At 39.7% G+C, this 17,546-nt stretch overlaps 1 protein-coding gene across 2 annotated transcripts in view; it reads left to right on the forward strand.

Moving 5' to 3' along the window:
* Positions 1 to 17,546, forward strand: part of RABGAP1L (RAB GTPase activating protein 1 like) — a 542,116-nt gene that overhangs the window by 142,552 nt on the left and 382,018 nt on the right. For both annotated transcript variants that reach the window (XM_039484970.1, XM_039484969.1), the window contains exon 13: positions 2,006 to 2,156. In XM_039484970.1, the coding sequence (XP_039340904.1) occupies positions 2,006 to 2,156 (151 nt within the window). The remainder of the gene's footprint in view (positions 1 to 2,005; positions 2,157 to 17,546) is intronic.

The following is a 17,546-nucleotide window of genomic DNA, read 5'->3' on the forward strand; positions in this document are numbered from 1 at the left end:
GCTCTTGCTGCTGGCAGTGAAGAATTGCTTACTGTCTTTCATGTGCATGTGAAAGCTTGCCATCTTAGCTCTTTGTTGGATTTATCTACATGTTAAAAGGATCAGAATTAAGTAGGCCTTTATGTTTACTTACAAAGAAAAATTGTCTGCTGTGGTTTCTGTAAATTACCTAACAAATAAAAAGCAATTGTAGTTAAATGTGCAGGTGTGGAAAGCACACTCGCAAGTACAGCATGTATCTTATGGAATTATTGCTTCAGAACTGATGAACTTCTTCACCCCATTTCAGACTGTTTAAACTTTGTGTATTTTGGGGGCGTAGTTATTTGTTTGGTTTTATACAGTAGGATTCAATTTTTTTTTGTCCCCTTCTTACCACTTGCCTGGTTGGTGGTTGTTTCACTTTCCATTAAATTATAAAGTCTATGGGGGACAGGGAGTTTTTCTTACTTGTCTGTACATAGCAATGGCACTATATAAATAATTTACCAAACAAATCTTGAACTACTTTCTCATGGATATGGATATCTCACTAACTAGTTTATGCTCACTGTGTGTGTAACTTGTGTTTGAAATTCAATTCACACCCACTTATTTGCTCCTGAATAGAAATTTCTTTACTTTGAAGATGCTTAAAATATCTAGCATTTAAAATATTTCTGTTGGATAATAGCTTCTCCTCCTATGAGAAATCCATTAGTCACAGGCGACCCACTATAAAACATGATACAAAGTAGGAAAGGGACAGTTATGTCTTTTGTTTGCCTGAGTGGAGTGTTGGAGTTTGAATGATCTGTCCTGGACCTAGCCTTTTAATTTTCAACAAAACAGAAAACGATCATGTTTATGATCAGTCATTGAAAACAAGTTTGTTTTCCAATTGAGTACAAGAAAGGAAAGGCTTCTTTGGAGAATATCTCAAAGTAGTTAAGTTAGAGACAGAAATCTGTCTGTCTTGTTTCTGTTTATTATGGAAAACCATGATGACTATTTGTAACATTGATTAAAAAAAAAGTTTGTTGTTATCATTATGTAATCCTTTTTAAATTCTACTAGGCCCTTTCCCTCAATTTTTGAAGTGAGTTCCACAGATTAATTATGTGTTAATTTAAAAAAAACATATGTCCCAGCCATGCATGAATCTTTTCCATCTTCTATGCAGGGAGTGGGACTAGATGGAGAAGCAGAGGACAAGAAGTCTAATAGAGAAGTGCTAAATTATTTTTAAAAATTCCTATTTTTAATTAATTTTAACTCATTAGTTAATGGATTTACTTGTAAATTCTTAGGAAAATTAATTCAGTACTCAGAGGAAGTGCTGTAATTTGGTGGAAATACTGTATACTCTATTTCTACATAATAAAGAGGTTGAATCCCTGCTTTACAAGCAAAACTCAACTCAGCTTTAACTATGGAGCTGTAACTAGTGCCTCCATAACAATGGTATTAAAATATACTCAATGCCTCTTTTTATAAAACCCAATGTATTTTATTTGCTTTTTTTAAACTGCAACTGTGCATTGAGCAGATGTTTTAAATGAACTTCCATAATGACTATGCCTTTTTTTTAATAGTTAATTTTTAGCTCACCTATGTGTATGAATAGTCAAATTGTTCTGTGTACTGCAAATTGTTGCACTTGCCAGCAATGAATTTCATTTATCAATGTGTTCTCCATTGACTAGCTTTGTTCCTTCAGTTCATACATTTCTAGTCTTGATTAAACCTCTCTAATTTTGACCTTTTGGGTAATGAGCAAATTTTGATTTTGGGTATTCAGCAAATTTTGTCACCGATCCCGATATAAATTCTTGTGGCAGTTTTGCTAGTAACCTGAGAAGTACTTGCAAATATGAGCAATGAAACAAATATTTATGGTTTGAATTAGTAGTGACTGTACTTTTTGGAACAACACACATACTCAGAAAACTTTCCATGTATTTCTCATACTGGATGTTTTTGTCTCCTCATATAGGAGAGGTAAACACTTAATTTGTTTTCTCAGGCACAATAACCTTGCTGTGCGACCAAAAGGACTGTCTACACTGGTGAAGAGTGGTGTTCCAGAGGCACTAAGAGCAGAGATTTGGCAGTTGCTAGCAGGATGCCATGACAACCAGGCCATGTTGGACAAATACAGGATTCTCATCACAAAGGTAAAAATTATGTATGCTTTTGTTTTCTAGAATAAACTATATAGAACCTCAGTTTTGTGTGGCTGCAAAGTGACAAGTGTGCAGAACTGTTTATAAAAAAAGGGTAATTGAAATGGTGATGAACACACTTTACCCCCTGCTGTGGGTAGCTGCTGGATGGCATTAATTAATAATAGAAACCAATGACCTATATCCATAGTAATGCTTGACATTTAACTTTGTTTGCCTTGATAACAACCACTCCATCGCCTTGTTTTTAAAGTGTTGGGTCTTATTTAAGATTTATTGTTTGTTAGCATCAGCCTCCAATTGATGTGTATTTTAATTTTTGCTCTTTATTGAAAGAATATGATCTTGGCAAAGGCTTTTTTATATAAGAATATTAAAAAGTATATTTAAGTATGAAGAGACTTGGCTCCTCTTCTCATGACATGGTTTCCAGTGCATAGCATCATTAGTAATCTGGAGCAGTGGTTCTGCAAACTTTTCATTCTATGGACAGGAATATCTTCTCATGTATCACCTCCCCTCACCACATCCCAATGCCTCTGCTGCTTGGGTGTCCTAATAGTTTTTGCAGATTATCAGGAAAGGCTTCCCAGACTACTGATGAACATGGACCACAGTTTGAGCATCATTAGCGTAAAGTTACAAAGCTTCTGTGCATTTTCAGACTAGTCATTTTGCTCTATAAGATTTATCTGTCTTATGTTTCAAAAACACATATCACTGTTTTATCTGATTTAAAACAATAGCCACAAAGATGAGTGTGATGGAAGCAAGTAATGACTCCAATTTTACATAGTGCTTGTAAAATGTACTGGATTTATAGCCCCAGAGACTGACATTTTCTATCCACAGAAAACATACAGCATAGGCAATGGCAATGTAAACTTCCTCCCATTATGACTCAATCCTGACTACTATACTAGTAGTAATTAGTAGCATATTTAGGGTGCCATCATTTTAGTATCTGGTGCCCTCACAAGTCTTATGTAGAGACATTAGAGAGCTGGAACTCTGTCTTATCGTGTTGCTGCTTGTACCTTTTAATCTGACCAGTCAGCTAGGATTTTAAGGTGAGAAAGTTGCTTCTGGAATTGAGAGAAGAGTTTGGTCTTCATGGCCTATTTAGCCTTGCTAGCAGGAAAGTCAGTTGATAATGTTTTTTGTGATTTGGACAGAGTTTTCTCTGGGAGCCATTCTGAGACCACCATTTTGTTGTGTGCTGCATCAAATCCATTCACTGTTATTCTTCCCCTCCGTTCTAACAGTGGGAAAGCTGTTTATTGTGGGGTAAAAAGGTTGATTTCTTTTCGATATGACTCTGATCTTCAAACTGTTGCCATACAAAAATATGTAGCTGCAATTTGGGCTTTTCACGAACTGGTAGAATCTAAGGATTTCTAGGCGGCTTATATTTTTTGAGATTATTAAGGGACAATTGCATCTAACATTTGATATGAAATTTTTGCAAACTCACTTTTGCTGAATGGAAATCTTTTTTTCTCTGAAGGCATGAACTTTGCCCCGTCAACTATGAATATACAAATGCTAGCGACTATATAATTTGGCATATGATGGATAAAATAGTTAATGAAATGAGATGAAGTGGATTTTTTTTTTCCAGTGAAGATGTTGTTTTCACTTTAAATGTTCATCATTCTGCTTATATCTTTCACTGGCCCTCATGCCTGTCCTAGTGAGGTCTTATTCTGTCAGTGAGAACCTAAAAACCTTATGCGACCTGGTAGGTATTAACAAAGTCTATACAATTTGTGTTTTAACATCCTGTGTTTCAGATTGTTCTGAGGGGGGCTTGTCATTCAAAGGCTTAGGTTTAAAATTGGCTGTAGCAAGCTTATAGGTAGTCCTATGTGGTGTAACTGTGCCTGGGGTAGATGAATGAGAGAAAAATACAAAGACTTTTCCATTAGTGTTTCAGCAAGTATCACTTGCGTCCATTCTCAATGTGCTGGGGCACAACCTGAGAATTTAATTTGTACTCATGATTATCTTGGCTGGTAAAGGTGAATGGAGAGAAATACAGCTGTTAGTAGGAATTGTCAATGATGCCTTTTTAGCATCTTTTAAAGAAGCAGTTGTTAGACTTTTGATACCGAGAATCTTAATTACAGTCATGTCTACAATCTTTCTCTTTAAGGGAGGTTTATTGGGTAGGCCGTGGCAAAGCAGCTCAGATAATATCTAGAGTGTCAAGACATCTGGGGACCCTTATTTTAGGCCTTGTTATGGTATGGAGGTTGCATTGTAGGATGATCATCTTCTGGTGACTGAAGATCAAGGGTCTGTGCTCATTCTGTTGGATCCATCATCAGGCTTTGATCACAAGACACTGTTAATATGGACATTTGTGGACCCTTACATGGATAGTTGAACTAGCCCCATTCTTTTTTCTCTGACAGGACCAAACATTTTTGACAGTTGCTTATCTCTGGATGTCAAGGCTGATTCCCCACTCTAGCACTTGGAGTGCAGAAGGTGGGGGCCCACAAGGATTCTAAAAGTAATACTGGTCACTCCAGGCTTGTGTTAAACTCCCAAGGTTACAGCTTTTCTCTGACCTTGGATTGGTAGATGCTGCCACCACCCAAGTGCAGAACCCCTTTGAGAGCACTTGTGTAGCACACTTGGGAATTCCTTCCTGTGGGGTACCCTCAAGGCCTTTCACTCCCCCTCTGGGGAAGAGCTGAAGAAAAAATCCAATTATGTTCTAAATAAAGGTAAATTTTATTAATAAGAAAAAGAAAGAAAATACATCTGGGAACTCAGACTATTGCTAGATCTTAAAAGGGCAACTACAAGGTTTAAGCATCAAGAATAGCTTTCTTGAGGTCCAGCTTAAAGGTTACAAGCAAAACAAAAGCACCTAGGGTTAGCACAGAGGAATCCACAAGCCATAACGAAATAAAAGGGATAAACCTAATCACGTCTTCCTAGACATTTCCTGATCTACTTACGTATCTGGGGTTTTAAATGAGTAGTTTCTAATGTGATAGACCCAGGCCAGTTGGGAACAGCAGAGTAGTAGAAGGGAGATATACTGGCCACTGAATAAGCAGTTTTCTGTTCCCTGAGTGACCAGAGCAGGGGCTGCTCCAGGCTAATGAGAACACCTGACTCCAATTAATCTGCTAAGAGTCAGGTGAGGCTGTTAAGCACCTGACTCTAATTAAGGGCCCTCTGATGCTATAAAAGGGCTCACTCCAGTCAGGCCAAAGAGAGTGAGGGAGCCAGAGGAGAGGAAGTGCATGCAAGGAACTGAGAGCAAGAGGCATGCAAGAAGCTGAGAGTGAGTAGGCATACTGCTGGAGGACTGAGAAGTACAAGTATTATTAGAAATCAGGAGGAAGGTCCGGTGGTGAGGACAAAGAAGGTGTTGGGAGGAGGCCATGGTGAAGTAGCCCAGGGAGTTGTAGCTGTCGTGCAACTGTACCCGGAGGCACTCTATAGACAGCTGTAGTGCCCAGGTCTGGAACCTGGAGTAGAGGGCAGGCCTGGGTTTCCCCCCAAACCTCCCAACTCCTGAGCAGACACAGGAGGAATTGACCTGGACTGTGGCTTCTACCAGAGGGGAAGGTCTCTGGGCTGTTTCCCGACCCACAGGGTGAATCTGTGAGGCGAGCAAATCCTCTGATAAGCATAGGACCCACCAAGGTAGAGAAGGAACTTTGTCACACTAGGTATAAATACTGATGATTTTTTCATACCTGGCTAAGCTTCTTACAGCATAACTGTTGTCCTACCCACCTCTCGCCAGGAGAACAACAACAACAGACCGACAAAAGGGGAGCCTTGTTTCAATTTTAAAAAGTTCTAGCCTTCCCATTGGCTCTTTTGGACAGGTGCCAATTCACTTCCTTTTACCTGTGCATAGCAGTGAGACTTTTTAACCCTTTACAGGTAGAGCAATTAGCTCACTGAGAGTACTTTTTTCTAGATGTACTTTGTTAGAAGGTTGACTTTTTCCTTTTGAATGTGGACCGTGCTATACTTCTGCATGTCTTTGTCACTTCCAGATTGGATTGCTGCCGTGCAGTCTGCCACATTGTGACTAGCTTTTAAATGGGTGGAAAGGGAGTGGGGTGCATGGAGGTAGCCTTTCTATGTACCTGCACAATGGAACAACCTTTGCACATGCCATTGTGTATCAAGCTTCCATTTTGTTTCTGGATGTGACCTGCTGAATGCTGGCTGCCTTGTAGGCTTGTTTGCTTGCATGATACTGCAACGCTTAAGGTCTGCTGTGGTAGTTGAGCTAACAGCCTTCATGTTTAAATGGGAGTGGGCTGGTGGCATGGTGTTTCCAGTTAGGGACCCATGACAATAGATCTTGCCCCACTCCTTTAATTTCATAAGGTTTGGATCTTTATTTTACTGGCACATTGCAAAGATTACCTGTTTTCTCATGCTTTTCTTGGGGTTGAGTGGTTGGAGTTTGCATTGAGGGATGTTTGCTTTTACTTTGCTGGACTTTGGGGGGTGGGTTCTTTATGGTCAATGATGACATTTGTTTTGTTTTTTAAATCTGTATGTGTGTGAAGAACTTCGGACTTTTATTACAAATTGAAATAAATCTCTGATGGCCAGCTGGCTTGGGCAATGTTGTACAATAAATCCAGGTCTGACTCTTCTGTTCACCACAGCGTATTTTTAAATTGCTAGGTTGAATGTCACTTCACCCTGTATGTTAAGGTCGTTTTGCCTTATGTATACCTTCTAATATTGTATGTAGTTTATTTCTCTGCATGTAATTATTGCTCATATAATACTTTTTCTGTTTTCCATTAATAGGGTGACCAGATGTCCCAATTTTAAAGAGACAGTTCCGATATTTGGGGCTTTTTCTACATAGGCTCCTATTACCCTCCACCCCCTGTCCTGATTTTTCACACTTGCAATCTGGTCAACCTATCCATGAAAATCTCTTTAAGCTGTTACAAAACCTAGGAACATAGGAATTGCTATAGTGAACCAGATAAAAGGTCCATCTGTTCTTGTATCTTGTCTCTAGTGATGGCTGATATCGGATATCCTCTTAATGGACAATTATGGAATAATCTGCAATAGGGAAAGTTTCTCCCTAAACACTGTCAGTTCATGGTTGATTTATATATTGAAGAATTTTCTTTGGCATTTTAAAAAAAATGTTAATTTAATCTTGGATCATAAAACACAGTATTTTATCAATATATATGTGTCTGTTCCTCTCCTGAATCCTAAGGTCTTTGCTGCAATAATTTTTTTATAATACATTCCATAGATTTTTCTGTTTCAAAATTTAAATTCTCTGTCTTAATTTCGCCCTTGTATCATGAAAAGCGGGTAAACAGGAATGCTCACCTTATTTTTTTTCCTGTACCCTTCAGTGCCTCTATTGCCTCATCTCTAATTTGTTTCCATTCTGAATTAGTCATCATCTTTTTAGCCTTTCATTGATGGGGAGGTCTCTACATTCTCCGATTTTCATTGTTCTTCACTTGACCTTTCCTATTGATGAATATTTGCATACCCTGTATAAGTATTCATTGTTTAGGCTAATTTCTGGAAACTCAATGTCTTATTAGGTTTCTTGACCTCTTGGTAGCATAGTCTCTAAAAGTAGGAATCTTTACAGTAGATTTTGGATGCAAACGAGTAAATCAATTATCTTTAATTGAATGTTTGCAAATATGGATTTAAGGACCTAACTTGAGGCACAAGGTAGGAAAACTTAGGCTTTAGTCCCTTAGCAAGAATGGGGAACTCACACTTGGAGTCTCTAATACTGAATGTATAATATCTAGCCATCATTGCTTGTGGCTATCTCAAGTAGAGAAGCGAGTTATGTTAGTGTCTGGAGGCTTTGAAAATACTCCAGTACTGACATGACATAACCCACAGTGAGGATCTATCTGCTTGGCTTTATGGAAAATTACTGCTTGTAGGCAGACAGCAGGAAATATATCATATATGGACCCTAAGATGAATTAAATTATGGCAGATACTAAAAATAAATTTTATTCTAATTTGGAATTCTAATTATGTACAAACTTTTTGAAAATGTCATACATTTGACAAACAGTAATGCAAAAATACTTCTAATCATCTAACCATGTGTTGTCAAGTAACTTCATAATTAATGTTCCCACATTTCAGCGTACAGTTCAATGACAACATAAAATGGTTATTTTATTTTCATTTTTAACTCTGCAACCATATCAAAACAGCATTTTAAATACAAAGTTGAAATCTACCATTTTGTTTTCCTTTTTTTGAGAGTGCTAGAGTCTATGTTTTGGGTGGGGTTGGGGTTTTTTAAACTCAACACAGGAAAGAAAGATGTTTCCCCTTATTAGAAAGATGATTTATAACCTGCCTTGTCCTCCAAGAGACATGTCTGCTGTTCTTGACACAACACTGAGAGAAGCAACCTGCAGAAGCAGGAAAGCCAAATAGAGCCACCTGCTGTGATGCACAAATGGCATGGAAGGTAGGGAAACTGAAGCAGGAAAGCATTTCTGATGAGAGAGAAAAGGAATGGGTGGTAGTGTCAGGCTGTCTGGAGTGGCTCACAAATGTGGGTGCCAACTTAGGGCAGACTGTTACAAACCAGGGCACAAACCCCAAACTAGTTGTGTGTTCTGTAATTAGATTTCGCCATCCAAGTATGTACTCTTCAAGCACTGTAAGCCTCAACATAGAGTCACACACAGTCCCCTTGGGTACTCCAGTCTATCTTGTCACCCAGGTAAGCCTGCGTTTGTGATAGATGGTCCCTCACACCAAAAATCACAACAATATTCAGGTTACTCCCAGTCTGAAAGGACCAGTCATTTACCCCAGGTCAATTGTAACCTTAGCTCTCTCACCAAAGACAACACTTGGCACATAGGTATCAATCACATTTTAAAGTTTATAAGGTTTTGTTTATGGTTCATAAGCCCTGTCCTGCCCATGATGTCCTATCCATAAATCAATTTGCAAATCTTTTAAATGAAAGACTCTGTATAAATGTAAATTATTATTTAAAGAGGCAAAAATGGCCTATCACTTAGAAATAATAAAGGCATCTCACTGCAAAGGACTTGCTGGACTTGAAAATGAACAAAATCTTTCCTATCCTAGGTGCATCTCATTAATGTTTCACGTTCCCTTAAATTTTGTGGCTTGATTTTTAAGAAAAAAACAAACTTATAATAGAACAAGGGAAACTATTATTAGTGTTGCCAGAATTGAATCAGCTAGAGAATTATTGTTCTTTAAAGTTCTCTGTGATTACTTAATGGGATGCTGTCAGTTTAAAATCACATTTCTCTGTTTGCTAAGGTGCTAGATAAAATATTAAATATGTTTCCTAACTGCATACACAGGAACAAATGATCAAGGACAGGCAATTAGCAGACAATATTGAAAGAGAATTGAAAGTGATTTATTTAGTATGCTGAGAAAAAGAACAAAATTGTCATTATAGAATGTGTTTGGGGTTATATGGGGTGATATATTTGGATGTGAATGCAATACAAATATCCTTAAATGGACTGAGATTTGTATGAAGAACCTCAGGCAAGAGTTAATGGCTGTATTTCTGGAAGAACTGACTTGTATCGGGGAACCACACAAGTCTGTCCATGATTGTCATTATTATTGGCTATGGGAATAGAAGCGTTTGCCCAGAAAATTAGATATAATCAACTAATTAAAGGAATAGAAGTGGGGAAAAATCAGCCAAAAATTAGCTCTGTTTGCTCACTGTGTAATGCATGTATCTGGGCCAAGAACGTAATTGCAGGCCATTCAATTGGAGAGCGACTTTTCTGGAGATTCTTCTGGGTCTCAAAGTATGGGAAGTTTGATTCTGGGATTAAATTACAAAATCAGGAGAACAAATCTCTTTAAAAAACATAAATATTTACCAGCTGTAGAAAGCCCAGCTTTTAACCCAAATTATGTTGGGTTTTTGTGAAAGGGTTAGGAGGGACTTTGTGGAAGACGGGCAAAATTAGGTGAATGAATCAGCTGCTTAGGGCTGAAATCTTCATGTCTTACAATGAGGTCAAAACAATGTATAAAATGCCCCTCTCAACTTTTGTTAGTATATGCTATGCAACACTGTTAACAATTTAGGCAGAACTACAAAGATTAATAGACCTCTCACAGTCTGAGACAATAGTTTCCAAATAGGGGAATAATAAGGGATTAACTTGTAATATATACAATGTTTATGAGAAGACAGAATAAAGATACAAAAGAGAAATTTTACATGAAGAAAGGGAAATTACAAATACTGTATGGAAAAGGGAAATTACTTTGAAATTTTCAGTGGTGTCTGAAGTTAGGTTAGAGCAGAGGTGGCCCGTGGGACCCTTCTGCCTGGCCCCTGAGCTCCTGGCCCAGGAAGCTAGCCCCCCGGCCCCACCCCTGCTGTCCCCCCTCCCCCACAGCCTCAGCTCACTGCACCACCGGTGCAATGCTCTGGGCTGCGAGTTCCTGGGGTAGCGCAGCTGCAGAGCCGCAGCCTGATGCGGTGGTGCGGCTTTAGTGCCGCTAGCCACCTGTGCTGCAGGCAGCGCGGTAAGGGGGTACGGAGCAGGGGGTGGGTTTGGATAGAGGGCAGGGGAGTTTGGAGGTGGTGGTCAGGGGCAGAGGTGTGGATAGAGGTCGGGGCAGTCAGAGGGTGGGGAACAGGGGTTGAATGGGTCAGGAGTCCTGGGGGGAGCAGTCAGGAAGGAGAGGGGCATTGGATGGGGTGATGCAGTGCGGACAGGGGCATGGGTTCTTGGGGCAGTCAGGGGACAGGGTGAAGAGGGTTGGATGGGGCAGGGGTCCCGGGGGGCGGTCAGGGAACGGGGGGGTTGAATGGGGCAGGAGTCCTGGGGGGGGGAGGCTGTCAGGGGGTGAGAAGCAGCAGAGGGTTGGATGGGGACAGGGGCCAGCCCACGCCTGGCTGTTTGGGAGGCACAGCTTCCCCTAACCAGCCCTCCATAGAATTTTGGAAACCTGATGCGGCCCTCAAGCCAAAATGTTTGCCCACCTCTGGGTTAGAGCATGGTTTCAAAGCAGGAACAAACAGATACTGGAGGGAATATAAAGAAAGATGAAGTTTTCTTACCTTTTTCTAGGATGGGCAAGTCCCTTTACCAGTAGTCTCTGGTCTAAAATTAAAGAACAAATAGAACTAATAAGTAGATTTTTGTGTTCCAAACCACCCAGGGTAAATCAGGGTAAGAATTTTCCCATTTTGTCATCTTTTCTCCTATTCTGGTCAACCTTGGGGTTTTTAAAAGTGCTTAGTTTGAGCTCCTCTTCTAGAGGATCGCATGCTTCCACAGAGCTGAACATATGTTATGCTAACAGAGTTTTAATACAGCTATTTCTATGCATTTTCATGTTAATTCTGTGCACAAGTTGAGTATAAAAGCTGGAAGTAAAAGATCAGCCTTCAGATAACTCATGTAAACCTGTTAAAAACATGTGCAAGCATTTATTTTTTCAACATTTCAAATTCTAATAACTATATTTGTACAGAGGGAAAAACTTTGCTACATATTTAATATACTTTGCTTTTAATACACCTAGTTAATCTTCATTTTTCTGAGTTAACTAATGCAGCTGCAAGATAGAAGGTGAAGGAAATTGGAAGTGAGCCAACGTTTATATAAATGTGAGTAAATCCGGTATACTTTGAAGTCCTTTGAAAGCTTTGTAATTTCTGTTTCTATTAGGAAGCCCCCATCTTAATTTCTGACTGCAAAAGTAGGCTTGAAATGTTCACTTGTAGATTTGAGGATTATTTCTAACATGGAAAGACGCTGTTGATTTGGATAGAAAATAGATCAACTTGTTATTTCTAGCAGCAACAGAGGATATTAAGTTTGAACCAAGAGGGAGAAGCATCTTTTATCCCAATGCACAATGCAGGCTTACATTGTTAAATGTTCTGGGACTAATTAAACAATAAAGGACTCTAATTAAAAAGGGGATTGCACACCAGCTGCCCGTGCAGGCTGTTTTAAAGAAAGAAACTAGAAAAAAATATTTGCATAGCAACTTTCTGGCAAATTTATCCTGTACGGGACATTTCATTTGTTTGTCCTCACTGAGGGTGGGATACTTTATGCTTCCATTTAGAGTATAGCACCTACTGTTCCTCCTGTCGAATGTCGTGTGAAGCATCACTTGCCATTAAATTTGCTGCTTAGTGGTCTACCTCCAATATTAACCTATATGAGAGCACCAGTGGTAGGCAAGATTTTGTTAATTTTCAAGTCCAGCAACTTCTCGATAATGGTGTTTTGCAGTGAACTGCTATTATTATTTCTAAATAGACTACTTTCTCTTCTTCTAATAAGACACGTATTTACCGCAAAGACCCTTACAAACTGATTTATGGCTAGGGGATGTGGGTTAATAACTTTACTTTTGTGAAAATTTGTCTTGGGATCTTTGGAGACCACAACTTGTCCAAACTATGGTTTCAAACCTGCTTAGGAAAAAAAAGCACATCCAGCTGCACATTGTTTCCTGACACGGTTTTAGAGTGGGAAATTTGCTTAATACTAACGCTGTGGAAAGCTCTTACCTACTGAATTTTTCTTCCAGTGTCTGGCTTGTTCCTTGGCTGTGTTCTATTTAAATATTGAGTAGGCATGACCTCCTTACCTGCTTAGAGATAAGATCACCACCCAGGGTGGTGTGACTGCAGGCTCATATAAATCTTCTGTAATTGATAATATATAAGGTAATTTTCTGCAGTTTGCTAAGAAAAAAAGAGAAAAATATCCAATGATTTAAAGGCAGTTAAGATTTTATCCTTCTTATTAAAAAGTGAAAATGACGTATAAATAATTCTTCGTAATCATATAACACTTGGTCTGTGTTGGATATCAGTTTCTTAATGATTGGCTTGGGTATTAGGTGAAATACTTCTTGCGGGAGCATACCTTCCTGTATTAGTATCATTGTGTGGTGTACTATGAGCTTGTTGCCCAGTTTTATTTTTGTTTAATTTCAGTTTGTTCAATATCCATAGCAGATTCTGCTGCTTTAATTTTATCTACTTTTTCCTAGGAGGCAAAGGATAAGGTGGTTCTCTCCTTATCTCTCCTTAGATTGTTCATGCCATGTTTTGTGAATCCCCACTTTTATAAGTATCATACATTTTGCTCTTCATGGAGGAAGGAAGACTGACAGGACAGCATGTCATTTTGTGGTGTAAATTAATAATATTCTGAGTGTTATAAGTGCTGAAAGTTAGGAGATAGAAAGGTCTCATGTTTTACAAATGTTTCTAGTAGCTTTTTTATTTATTTCTGTAGTGCTACATTTCTGCAGCTTTGAAGATTTTGGGCTATTATGCCATATGAACTGAAAACATTTACTACAAATAATTAGTAAATGTTGAGGCATATTATTGTACTTGGAAAGCCAACCCATTCCTGTTTCCCTCAGTATAACCTTTGTTGTTGGAATGAAGTAACTCATAAAAAATATATTTTATTATGTTTTAGTAAAGTAATTAAACCCAAATTTTCAATGAATTGTGTACACATTTTTGTGCATATTTGGGTTGGTGTATGAAGCTGATTAGTGCCCACAACCCCAGCTTATATGGCACACATGAAAAATGCACATATACCTGTTTGAAAATGTGTTCTCTAATCCGTTGAACCTATTGAGATGGTATTTGCATAGTGCACAGTGCCAAAAACGTTAGTGCTAAACAAATAAATAATAACGGTTTATTGTACACTGTGCAATAAGTGGTTTGAGCATTGGCCTGCTAAACCCAGGGTAGTGAGTTCAATCCTTCAGGGGGCCACTTAGGGATCTGGGGCAAAAATCAGTACTTGGGCCTGCTAGTGAAGGTAGGGGGCTGGACTCGATGACCTTTCAAGGTCCCTTCCAGTTCTATGAGATAGATATATCTCCATAAATGAATATCCAATTAAGGAATACAATTGTTAAATACAGTGAGGAACTTGGATATCAGATTTGAATGAAATTAATGAACAGGAGTTATGACAAAAGATCATACTTAAAATCGGTGATGTGTATTTGTTAAAACACTTTACCTAAAATACACTTACTAGTTTTATTCAGCTTTAAAGACTTTCTTAACGCTTAGAGCTTGATCATGTGACTTGTTCTTGCCCTCAACTTCCATTGACTTCACTGAGAATTGAGGGTGCTTGGTACCTTGGAGAAGAGATGCAGTATATTGCAAGATCAGGTACTTCACTGTTGTGGAGTTTCTAATATGATTACCTTTTTTGATTAGTAATTGTAACTGTTTATATGCTGCTGCCTTTTGTTTTGTCTGCTTGAACATAGACAATGGCAGAAAAATTCTGACAAATCAACAGCAAACCTAGGTTATAAAATTTGATGAAGCATTACTCTCGTCTTTCCTTCAACTAAGGTGACCAGATGTCCCGATTTTATAAGGACAGTCCTGGTATTTGAGGCTTTGTTTTATATAGGCACCTTCTCCCACCCCGTCCCAAGTTTTCACAATTGCTATCTGGTTGTGCTACCTCCATCCCAAACATTACTGTTGGTTTGAATATCCAGGTCTCATGTATTGGACAGACTTACCTGTGAGGCATATTTTGTATAAAAACAATAGGAGAAACTTGTAACTACAAATAACAGGCCAGGTTCAGTGATTTGCACCAGCTGATAATCTGGCCCATAATTCTTGATTTATCTGTGAGCAGGGAAGTGCTTAGAAAACTGTCAGATTTTAGGGTCTTAATGCATAGCTTTCCCACTTAAGTATTTAAAGTTATAATACTACATAATAAACTGAAATACTGAAGTAAATAGTTGTCATTTGTGTCTGAATTATTCCTTCTTCCCCTGGGTTTGTTACTTTGAAGATAGTTTGTTTTTCTGAAAATATATCTAACATTGTTCTTTCAGGTCATTTATTGGTAGGACATCTTCAGTTTTTCCATGTTAGGAAAGTCCTAATAAGACCACAAAACAAACAAACAACTCTTTGCTTTGCTCATTGTAGCACAGTATAGAACAAAGGGTAGATTGAATTTTCATTGTTTCTGGCCCCAAGTATGAGAATAATGCTGACCAATGTGACAGGGTCAGGCCAGATGTCTACAGGAGAGTGTTAAAAGGCAGATATATTAGTCCCAGATTAAGTAGATCCCTTTTCCCTGGGTAAGGTAACAGGGGCAATTCCAGAACAAGCAGGCAGGCTAATTAGGACACCTGGAGCCAATTAAGAAGAAACTGCTGGAATCAATTAGTACAGGCTGGCTAAGCAGGGCACCTGAGTTAAAAAGGACCTCACTTCAGTTTGTAGTATGCATACAAGGAGCTGGGAGCAAGACGCACTAGGAGCTGAGAGTGAGAAGACATTGCTGGAAGGCTGAGGAGTACGAGCATTATCAGACACCAGGAGAAAGGTCCTGTGGTGAGACTAAAGAAGGTGTTGGGAGGAGGCCATGGGGAAGTAGCCCAGGGAGTTGTAGCTGTCATGCAGCTGTACCAGGAGGCACTCTAGACAGCTGCAGTCCCCTGGGCTGGAACCTGGAGTAGAGGGCGGGTCTGGGTTCCCCCCAACCCTCCAACTCCTGATCAGACAAAGGAGGAATTGACCTGGACTGTGGCTTCTACCAGAGGGGAAGGTCTCTGGGCTGTTTCCTGACTCACATGGTGAATCTCTAAGGCGAGCAAATCCGCCAATAAGTGCAGGACCTACCAAGGTAGAGGAGGAACTTTGTCACACCAGTTAGGCAGTGGGAAACTCGTGGCATGATCATTCATATTCTTGCATGATGTGTGTGCAGGGTGTGTACAAAAAGTTATGAATCCACACTAGAATTATATTCTTAAAATGTGTTTGGCAAGCAACGCATAAGCATTATCTACCTTAGCCAAAGGAATGTGTATTTTATTCTTTGACCAGCCTGGTCATGAGGAAAAGACAATGAAGGACCATTTTTACATTTTAGGTAAAGAGAGGTATCAAGCCAGCAAGTGGTGTGTCTTCAGGAGAGAGAAGCTTGGCCTGGGTTTTACTTTTCAAAGAATATGTTGCAAAGATTTACTGCTCTGTAAAGACAGGGGCACTGAACCTCAGGTGATAAACAATTGAATCAACCACCTGTATAAATATTACTGTTTTATAAAGTGTGTGGAGTGCGGTCTTTTCTGAAAGCTAATGACACACTGGTGATTAATATCACTTGGAAATCTATATTTTAACACTATGTACAGAAATATGGATGCTTAATGATATTATACTTTAAAGTATGTGGCCTTACAGGGAGAAACAGCTGCCCTCTCTCCTGTCTGGGAGGGAACCTATCTACTGTTTCTGGTGATATTAATCAAGGCGTGGCCAAAAACAATGCTCTCTGGAAATGCCCATCTGTTTCTTCCATTAGCAGCTGTGTAAGGGATGTAGGAATTGCAATTCTGGATCAGACTTATGGTCTATCCAGTGCATTATCCTGTATGAGTGGGCAGTACCAGACCTTCATAGGAAAATTTCTCCATAGTGAAAAATTGTGAGGTAGATGTAGTTGCCAATAATTGAAGCATTTTTCCAAGGATCTAGGGGTCTGGGATCAAAAACACCTAGCTCTGGAGAGTTGTGTGTATATTTTGGTGAGCTTTAATTTTATTTAGCTTTTAAAAGTTTGGGGATTAAATAACATACCAATGTTTAGATGCTTATTCACCCAAACTAGACTCCATATGCCTCTATCCCCACATAAGCCCCTTCTTGCAACAGGCAGCCTCTATCTGCAATTGTCTTGGGGATGCGTGGACGTGAGCAGGATAGCTGCATACCTCTGATATTCCTAATGGAGAACAGCTTTCCCCGCCCACCCATTTCTGGTGTTTTCTTCCCTCTTCCCACCACCCTGGGAAATAGAGGACCAAAGGGCTTCTCCCTTCATTCAATCTCATTTTAGGGACCCTCAGGGGATCTCCCCATTTACAGTCTTTTGGTAGTGGGATGGTATTTGAAGCTTCCTGCAAGTCTTCTATCAGCCTTTTCCCCCATTTCTTTCTCCTTCAGCCCTAAAGTGGGAGTCTGAATGGGAGAGAACAGACTACATATGCAAGGACTGTGCTGTCTCACCATCATTAAGGGACCAGGCTAGCTGGTTGGCAGTGGTCCCTTTCTGACCTCTACTAGCCTCTGCTGTAGGGCCGGTGCAACCCATTAGGTGACCTAGGCAGTCGCTTGGGGCGCTAACATTTGGGGGACAGTGACCGCGGTGGCCGGATCTTTGGCCGTCCCGGTCATCGGTGGTATTTCAGGGGCGGGACCTTCTGCCGCCTCTGTCGGGGTGCCATTTCGGGGTCGGGACCTTCCACCGCCTAGGGCGCCAAAAATGCTGGCAGCGCTCCTGC

Source organism: Mauremys reevesii, linkage group 8 (assembly GCF_016161935.1).
Source record: "Mauremys reevesii isolate NIE-2019 linkage group 8, ASM1616193v1, whole genome shotgun sequence".
NCBI lineage: Eukaryota > Metazoa > Chordata > Testudines > Geoemydidae > Mauremys > Mauremys reevesii.